At 40.0% G+C, this 10170-nt stretch overlaps 1 protein-coding gene across 5 annotated transcripts in view; it reads left to right on the top strand.

Moving 5' to 3' along the window:
- The window catches only part of LOC124643240 (protein grainyhead), a 96117-nt gene extending 86007 nt beyond the window's left edge, over positions 1–10110 (top strand). For 4 of the 5 annotated variants that reach the window (XM_047182173.1, XM_047182402.1, XM_047182250.1 and 1 more), the window contains 7 exons: positions 2605–2699; positions 3954–4010; positions 5187–5285; positions 5386–5720; positions 6382–6580; positions 7231–7295; positions 7725–10110. In XM_047182173.1, the coding sequence (XP_047038129.1) occupies positions 2605–2699; positions 3954–4010; positions 5187–5285; positions 5386–5720; positions 6382–6580; positions 7231–7295; positions 7725–7866 (992 nt within the window). In that variant the 3' untranslated portion in view covers positions 7867–10110. The remainder of the gene's footprint in view (positions 1–2604; positions 2700–3953; positions 4011–5186; positions 5286–5385; positions 5721–6381; positions 6581–7230; positions 7296–7724) is intronic. The other variant, XM_047182329.1, reaches the window with a different exon arrangement.
- Positions 10111–10170: the final 60 nt, after the last annotated feature.

Raw genomic sequence — 10170 nt, forward strand, 5'->3', positions numbered from 1 at the left:
CTTTTGTGTTAAAAATGTCAAAAATTTCGCGCTCGCTGCGCTCGCGCTTTACACTTTAGCAATAGTTTTCTTTGAATTCTTTACATCTCCGCCTTGAATCTTTGAATTCTTTACGTACATTCTTGCGTCCGAAAAATCAAAATTTTTAAAAAATTATCTTCGCTTTACAGCGCTTTTTTTCAAACTTATTTGGGTACTTTTGTGTTAATTCTGTATGATTTTACTACGTGATTATATTTTGTCGTTTTTTTTTTGGAAGGGTTTGCTCAGTAAGTAGCCCGCCCCGGGTGCTACCCGATGCTACGCCGCCACTGGCGGAGAACGCTCCTTCTCCAAATTGAAACGAATAAAAAATGAATTAAGAAGTACAATGCTTCAAGAGAGATTAACTAGTTTGTCGCTGATGTCCATAGAATGTGATATTCTCAATACCTACCATAGATTTTGAAGAAGGGATTAACAATTTTGCTCGTCTTAAATCTAGAAGGGTGGTACCTTTGCAATCAACATAGAGTTAATCTAAGGATTTTATGCTAAGCGAGTTACTTTTGTAGATTATTTTTTATATATCCTATTTTTTTAAAGTTAGTAACTGAATAAAAATAAATTTAGAACCTTGTTTGTCTATTTTCTTTATATATTATCACTAGCGTTTTCTCAAGGTCATAGGGGCCCCATGATCCTAATGTGCCCCAGGGCCTCAAATAGTTTAAAGACGGCCCTGTGTATGGTAGTGATAAGTAATGCAGGTGATAGGCAGAGAGGTAGTGCACCATGAATGTATGCGACGAACTTGGGAGCAGCGTCAAGGGCGACACCGGACACCTGTGCGCAGGCGTGTGAAAGCGCGGCGGGGCGCGGGGGGCGGCCGGAGTCGCAACGCACTGCGCGCCCGCACAATGCCTTCTCCGATTACCTACATGTCTTCGTATATCGCGTGTCCACGTTCAGCGCAGCTTCTTTGCGTCCACACTTATTTCTTTTGACAGTTTTCTTATATATAGCACGCCCCACTGACTCAATGATTCGACAGATTACTCTTCAGTAACTCGTTGTTTTGACGATATTAAGGAATATCCGTTTGTAAGTAATTTTATACATCGGTAGGCTTGATCAGAAAAAACAACTCAAAAAATTCGGTATTTACTTTACACGTTTATTTTTAAAGCTATTTAAATATGTTTTTACTTATTTAGAAGTAGCTATTTAAATAGGAAAGTATCTATACCTGTGGTGGTCTACTAGGCAATTGAACTATTTCGATTTATGGATATACTGACTTTCAGAGAGATTCACTCGTTTTAATAAATCTGTTTCAGAAGTATATATTTATACCTACTTGAATATAAAGGTTATATTATACTTATGAAATACCAAATTGGTGTCTAGTCTGCACTTAATCGTATATCTACTGCAACTTGTTTCTTATTTAAATCAATTAAGTTATTAGGTACTAACAAAATTTTTAAAATGAAAATCTTTTGTATGAGCATTGGAGTATCAATCAACGTCTGAATGATTTCTCTACAACTATAAACCGTACTTTATAAAAAAGTAAAGCAAGAAATCTGTTTACATAGGAAGTTTTGTGGTGGGCGGATTTATTAGCACATAGCAGGATGTTGCGTGGTCTCGTAAATTTGTAAGAGGCTGTTAAAACAATAAGGTTGTCGGAGGGCGGCGTCCCCCGGCGGCTCATAAACACGTCAGCGGCGACGTCGCCGGGGCCGCACAGATCGCTGCGCGCCCGACTGATAGCCCGCGCCCACGCGTCGCCGACACCCGCGCGCCACTCCGCAGCGCTGCTCCAGATACTGCCAGGACTCACACTTACATTCCTCTATGTACAATTCTCCTAATCATATACTACTTTGTCCCCCTGAAATCAGCCACTTCATTATGATTTTGACTATTGCGTAGTCACAATACCAACATCAGAGTAACAACTGGATCAACGTGAGCTGAACCTTTCTCGAACTATTTACTTGCCTATTGGCAATGCTACTAATGTAATAAAATGGAAATAAGTATTAGTCAACTACTGAGTATTATGTACACCATTAACTGGACAGTAGAACTATAAAATGTGGTAATGTTTTAATTTTTATACATTCTCATGAATTTACTATTTGCTAAGTACTTAGTAAGTTCTAATAAAGAATTTGAAATTACTAGTTGACTTACCTAATACGTACCTACTTGTTTTTAAAACTACCGCTGGTTTTAATCCATGAAAAAAAAACAATATAGTAGAGATTCATACTCTAGATGGAAAAAACAAAATAAAATGTCACTACACAGCTGAGTCACTGTTAAGAGGAAAGTTTTCTGGAATATTGCCCGGAATTTATGTAGTCCATGCGCAATTAGTACCGAATGCAAATCTGCTAATTACTGCCCATAAACCTCAATGTAGGAAGGGCAGAAATGGAAACATTGCAGTCGTCAATAAATTGATCCTATCACGTGATTATTCACGCCCAGCAAATAAATTTCCGTCTTCGATGACGTATTGTGCGTTGATATCTTAATCGAAATCTCCGCCGCCATTACTGCACAGTTACCCGAAGACAAGATTAATGACAATTTGTTGTTTTGTTACAGACACGAAGAACAGCATCGGGCTGGCGGGCTGCATCGAGGAGGTGGCGCACAACGCTATCGCCGTCTACTGGAACCCGCTCGAGAGCGCCGCCAAGGTACCACAAGCCATTACCGAACTAACACAACACTACGTTCAGCCAGTATTTCCCAGGCGCTTAGCTCCTACCAGATTGCAATAAAAATGGAACAAACTTGGTCCGTGTACAAACACTAATGGGCTAATGTGTCTTCCTGACAGTGTGCCTGCGCGCTGAATGACGACTTGGCTCACTAATGCAAAAATATGTGCATATTTAAAGCGCGTATGTAAACGCTACACTCATCGTGATTATTATATACGAACAAAATTAAAACACAGAACATGATTTTATTACACTTATTAAAGTGCAATTAAATAGAGTCCTGCATCCTTATTTGGTCGAGTGACTTTACCAAATGAAACAAAAAGCGCGTGGGGCGCGCGGCAGCCGGGCGCACGGGGCTGCGGCGCTCCACCGTGGACACTCGTTATATTGTTGAATAATAAACAACACTGTGTTTTTAATTGCTTACATAAAATTATACAGTATCTACTACTAGCGGTACAAAAACGTATACTTCATTGATAATGTTATGTACATAGCCTTTTAAATATTCATCAAACAATTAAAAGTCCGCGTGAAATAGCCTCAATTCTATGACAGTATGCTAATGCTAGTCAAGGGGGCAATTAACGTTTAACGACTCTACATCGAATGACAATTTCGACTCAGATCATAAACATTGATAGCTAAAAATTAACCTTCCTATATTAAAAGCGTTTCGGATTAAATGCGAGTTATTTTTCTTCTGATTTATGTGAATGCTGTAAATGACTTGAGACGTAGTCGCGGTTACCGGTCAGTTATCAATATCTGTAATTATTTATTGTTGAACGGCGCACCGTAGCGGATGCGAGTTGTTTGCGACAGTTAATATGTGTATGGACAGCCGTCGTGACGGTGTCGGCGGCGAGTAAAAACGCGAGAGAGTCATTTGCATAGACCGCGGTAATGAGCGGCGTCCAGCACCGACCCGCCCTCCGCCACCGCGCGCCACGCCAAACGCGCCCTTCACGACAAACTGCATGCCGTACGCTGCGGTGCACTCACCACAAACTCAATGAGTTTCATTGAAACGCCTTTAGCCATGTATGCTTTTTATACATTCATACAATTCTACGCATATCATTTTCTAATTATTATCTTCTCGTTTAGGTATATCTCACGACTACTGTAGCGCTCGTCTATATGCTGGCACATAGCTATGCATATGACGAAGTATGTCTATATGTGTAGCTTTTGCTGACATGATTTTTATTTTGTTTACAGATCAACATTGCTGTGCAGTGCTTGAGTACAGATTTCAGCAGTCAAAAAGGAGTAAAGGTTAGTCATCAACAACTACCTACAGATCGGATTGCAGATGTAAATTAACAGTCGAGTTAATTAATAGATAAATCACTGTTGCTACAATGGTAGATTATTTTAATATATGTAAATGCATGTCGATGAAAATAAATAAAGCTGTTTACATATTGCTCTTGAGCCTTGTTGAGGAAAACGGCAATTTACTTCTATATTGCCGGCCGTAAATTATTTTACATTTTTATTCGATCGCACTGCTCATTGAAATCTTATAATCCTTATGGGTTGCATGCATACCTTGATAGGTATTATTTTAATAGGCGTGGGAAATCGAAGGAGACTTAGCAGTACCCATCTACAAATGTCATTTAATTTATTTTGTATTGCAAAATGTTAATTAAGCTTACCACATTGAAAGTATGTACATTAATGTAACGATACGTCGACGTGAAGGCATGAGGTCGGTAACCGCGTTGTCGCCGGAGACGCCTCGATAACCATGGAAGCGATGCACGGGCATGGGCGACGCGGCCGCCGGCGCAAGCCACAACCGCACCGCGGCTTCTCCACTCGCACGCTCGCGCTCCGCCTATCGACAACATCACATGCCTTCGTGTGTAGATTCAGCTGACTAACATGCCATACAGACTGCAACAAATTAGTCGCCTGCTACTGATCATCCCTCACATGTGACCCGCTGTGAGCGTCACTCTCGAGCCGCGCATGTCCATCGCCTGTTACGAAACCAGTCCGCTATCAGCCTCTCAATTACCTATCCAATGCGCAGTGACGCCGCCGCAACACCGACCTCGAACGAACGCAATTAAGACGTTTTAACGCGATTCGATTCAGACACGTGCATATTTTTTCCTTATTCGTAAATTTATCGCAATTATCCCTTATGAACGTTTATTAAAACCGTTTTTTTGTTATCATTCTAAGATAAGTGTAGACTTCAAGCGTGAAATTACTTAACTCAACATATAGCCGATTTGTTTGTATGTATGAGATCATAATAGACGTGCATATAGGTACCGTGAGAGTTATTGTGCTCATATAATTGGAGAATTATACCTAGCCTTCTTTCTAACTCCCTATTTGGATATAATTCATGCAAATGGCAAATCACTGTAAAAAAACCGGATTAGTATTTAAAAGTATCTGAAAGTTATAAAACATATGTTTCCTATGTTACAGGGCTTACCACTACATATACAGATTGATACATTTGAAGACCCCCGAGACCAACAAGTTTATCACAGAGGCTACTGTCAAATCAAAGTTTTCTGTGATAAGGTAAGATGCAAAGCAATAAAATCGCTACATAGTCTCCTCATAACATTTTTACCAAATAATCAGCATACAATAATGTAATTGCATTACTTTTAAATTGAAGGGTGCGGAAAGGAAAACAAGAGACGAAGAGAGGAGAGCAGCGAAAAGAAAGATGTCTGCGACGAATCGGAAGAAGCTGGACGAGATCTACCACCCGGTGACGGAGCGCAGCGAGTTCTACTCGATGGCGGACCTGGGCAAGCCGCCCGTGCTATTCAGCCCGGCCGAGGACATCGACAAGCTGGCCGGCATGGACATCCAGGGCTTCTACGGGCACGACGAGTCCGCGCTGGCCGACGCGCACCTCAAGGGCGCCTCGCCCTTCCTGCTGCACGCCGCCAAGCCGCAGGCGCCCGCGCTCAAGTTCCACAACCACTTCCCTCCCGACGCGCCCGGGTATGTAGCTTCAGTTACGCTCACCACGCTTCAAAAATAACTAATCATAGAAAATTATGCCACTCTTGAACAAATCACGGCTTAATATTCTAAAGCAATTTATTGATATTATCGTATTTATTCATATGATAATATATGGACAGAATAGGTCGTGGAATAGCTAATAGGAATATAGATGAACATTAATGAATGTCATACATATGACAGAGTTATAAAGATAACGCTCTTAAATACTATCGATGTAAAGTCAATATTTGGCCATTTAATTATTTAACAAAGTGCATTGTAAATTTAACTATAATTTCTATTTGTTAATTCTGTTTTATTTTTATTGATATATCACTACCTCTTTTATATTCCGGGTTCTCTTGTTCATAAAACATAAATATGCTAATATAATATTGATAGCTAATTTGATACTACGGTATCACTTCCGTTAACATCATAGAGCTACTTGTTTACTAACAAGGTAAAAACTTTATTCGTCGAAATTAATATTATTAGGTAGGTAATATTCGTACATGAGATACAAGAAAAACACTTCTGATTCTTAGCTGCATACGGTTAAACTGGAAGCCGACCTCAACATAGTTGGGAAAAGGCTAGGCAGATGATGATGATTAAATAAAAAGGTGTTAATAAAAAAATGTATGTGATGCAGGTACCGGGAGGTGGGAGGGTTGTCGCCGTACAGCGACCGCAAGGACTCGCTGGAGCTGGAGGGCGTGGTGGGCAAGCGCGCGCGCGCCGCCACGCCGCCGCTCAGCGAGCGCGTCATGCTGTACGTGCGCCAGGACACCGAGGACGTGTACACCGCGCTGCACGTCGTGCCGCCCACCACGCAGGGCCTGCTGCACGCCGTGAGTACCCCCAAACACTCTCTAATACATCAACCCGGTGACTATGACAACAAACGACCCGTTTTGCTTACGAACCGTAGCTTTTTGACGTTTATTCTATGATGATTAAATCAAAAAACTACCATCCGTAAGCAAAAGGAATCGTTTCTTGCTAATAGAAATCGATTATGACTCCAGCGTGCACCTCGACATGTCGCGTGTGATGTATCCAGGTGCACGCGAAAATAACCTTGGTGATGTCAGCTAACCATAGAACACGAGCGAACGAGATGGTGTCCGCTGCTTTCTCGGTTTCTCGTCGTTCGTCAATGAATATATCATTGTATACTTGTATTGGAAGTAAACGCAAGAAATCGAGACGCTTCGTCGGCGGGTGGTGGTCCGGTCGCCGGCCGAGCCGCCGCCCGCCGCTGTAACCGATTGGTCGCTTTATAACCCCGTCTAATAAACACACGATCATCATAACCGCATGTTGTAATTAACATCCGCACGGCCGGCACCGGACCTCCGGCGGGTCCTCGCGCGTATTGTCCTCACTATAAGAAACCACTAGACCGGTTACTGAACTTTCGGTTCCGTTAGACGAGACGTCTCGGTTCAAAATGGCGAAAGGCCCATTTGTAACTGTTTTGTTTTTTGCTTATTTTCAGATTGAGAATAAGTACAAAATTTCAAGTTCGGCAATTAATAATCTTTATCGAAAGAACAAGAAAGGGTAAGTGGTTTTCATTGGCCTTAGACAAATTAGTCAGCGTAAACGCACCGGCCGCCTCGCGTTAATGCAGCATCGCTTGTCCCGACGGCGCGCCACTAACTGATAATACGCAAAGCTTTACAAAACGGATCTCCCCTTAACTATTAATGAGCTTCATAATAGGTGCCAGTCACTTAATCGCCTCCCCTGGTCTGATGTTACACCTTAATATAGACCCAAACCTAAGCTGCATTGCTGGTAAGCACTCGCACCTAATTTATGTTAATGAGCACATAATATTAATATTGTTTAAATGTTCTGTTATAGCTCTGTTAATTAAATTAAATTGTCATTTAATCAAATTGCACGTGTTCCTTTTTGTGCAAGTAGTTTTCCCGAGTGAAGAGGAAAAATGCGAGTGTAAGCATATTGACGTATATTTAATTTCAGGATTACGGCCAAAATTGACGATGAAATGTTGGCATATTACTGCAACGAGGACCTGTTCCTGCTGGAGGTGCGGCCGGCCGCCGGCGCCGACGACGACCGTCTCTACGACATCACGTTCGTGGAGCTGCCGCTCGACCCCTAGCTCTCACTATAAGCATTCCCGATTTACACTCGTTACGTGCTAAATCTTTATGGGATAAGGTTGTATCAAAAGTGTCGATCTCAGGTTGAAATTTACTTGTAAGCGATTCACCCTCTTTACTTTGTTCGAAGCGGAATGTTACAGAATGTTTCGGTCATCGTTGTAAGCTCTAAGCGATCGAGTCGAGACCGTTGTGTAAATATCTATTTTAGTGCCTTATGAAATTACATCGTGATTCGATTGCCCGGTGATGGCGAACAAGAAATTGGATGTTTGGTTATCAGAAGAACATAATGTTTCGTTAATTTAATATAATTGTATTGTAAATGACGATGATCTGTTGCTGAATATGAACGTGTGTGCCATTCACTCGGTTATCATAGGTATGTAGTTAACATTTCAACAGGTACCTTTTATTCTTGCCATGATGATAAAGTAATAAATTCTTGTCACAAACTTATACGTAGTTATAATATATCTACACTGAGAAAAGCATGAAGTGCCTTCGTCATAATAATTAATGTTATCATAGTATAATATAAGTGAGTTAAGTCAAATTAAATGCCATCCACTTTGTTAAGTTTTGTAAGCCTAAGTTTGCTTTATAAGCTCGCTCAATTCTTACAAGTAGTGAAGTTGATATTAGTTTTAGGTTCAAGAATGCGTACATTGCTTCCACCAGGTGACTACATTCAAAGAAAGTTTACTATTTATTAAAAATATAACGCTATGGCTACATTTTGTAGCCAGATGTTTGAATCAGAATTAGTTTCGATCATTGCCAGAAATCAATCAAAACATTAAAAAGGAAGTAATGACGTCAAACAGTTTAATGAGATAGAGCCGAGGTTCCGCATAATGTTGGATGTATAATAGTCATGTAAACATAGTCACAAAGTCGTCCATCCGAACAACATTAACATTATCATCGATGGGAGTGGTTTGTGTATAATTTTAAGATTCTATTAATACATTTTGTTAAAATAAAAGAATTTTCGATACGTAGGTTATCGGGCCATGACAACAATTTAGTTTATGAAGTATTTTATGTCCAAGACTTATTTATATTATAAGATTTCGTACCGGTCTTACTGTAGCGACTAAGTTTATTTGTTTCAAAAGCTCTCCATACTTAATTACTTAAAAAACCTGATACTTTATTCGATATCAGAAACTATATGTTCACAATTATATTAATCATTTGTCAAGAGCAAAGCATAAAATTATTGTTAAGTTATTTCCACCGATTATTCAAAATCCAGAAGTTGGTTCTGTATCAGTGTATGCGTGGTGGCGCGTCAGAGCGGCCGCGGACTGCGGGGGTTCGAATAACTGCCATATTATGACATAATTTAGAGTACTTAATGTTCTTAGACGTAGATTCTTTAACATAATGTTAGTTCTTTTTACTGTGTCTCATGTGACTTGCAGGTAGACATCGAATTTTAATTAAGATATAGTACATATTATATTATATATTTATAATGTAACGTGTTGTTTTTGTTTCACTCAGCGTTAGCTGCGATTGCGTTGTGACTTGTTCCGTCCTTCGCGCAACTCTTATCTTCCATTCATTTGGCTTTCGTACACTTGTTATATCTTCACAACTGGAATTTTAATTTCCTTTAAATGTTACGTTTTGGTTACGAATCCGTTGCTCAATGTCCAGTGCCGCGTGACGGCCGGACTCTAACAGCATTGTTTTTATACTCATACGTATGCAAGTAATTATATTTATTTATATACTTATTAATATAAATTGTGCAGCTTTAATGTTTACTTACAATGATGTTAGCTCGTGATTCAGAATCTCGTCATAAGTCACAAACGTCAGTAGCAATAATACAGTCTAGTAGTAAAACGCTAGCGTGAGCCGCGAGCCGCCAGGCGCTGGTCCCGCCGGCAAGGTTGTGCAATGTGTAATCAGAGTTCTACTATAAAGTTATATATGAGGGAGGAGGATGATGACGTCAATTGGATTGATTATTATAATATTAGTGTCGGGAGAGGCGCTGCGGCGGCGCGCGGCTGACACTCGCCGAGATGTTAGTCACACTAGTTAAAACACGACCCGAAAGTGGTAGCACATTTTCGTTATTAAATTGTACTGTACTTAAGGTTTAATTGAATAGATGTTACGTTATTCTTTTATATGAATATTTGTAAGTTGTCATAAAAATATTATTAATATAATTATTTTTATCAAAGTTTATAATCTAAATAAAAATGTTTTTCTTGAAAACATCACTATAGTTTCAATGTTAATTATAAATATACCTTTGATCATATCTACGCTATATTATT

The sequence above is a fragment of the Helicoverpa zea genome, chromosome 1 (genome assembly GCF_022581195.2).
Source record: "Helicoverpa zea isolate HzStark_Cry1AcR chromosome 1, ilHelZeax1.1, whole genome shotgun sequence".
NCBI classification, from domain to species: domain Eukaryota; kingdom Metazoa; phylum Arthropoda; class Insecta; order Lepidoptera; family Noctuidae; genus Helicoverpa; species Helicoverpa zea.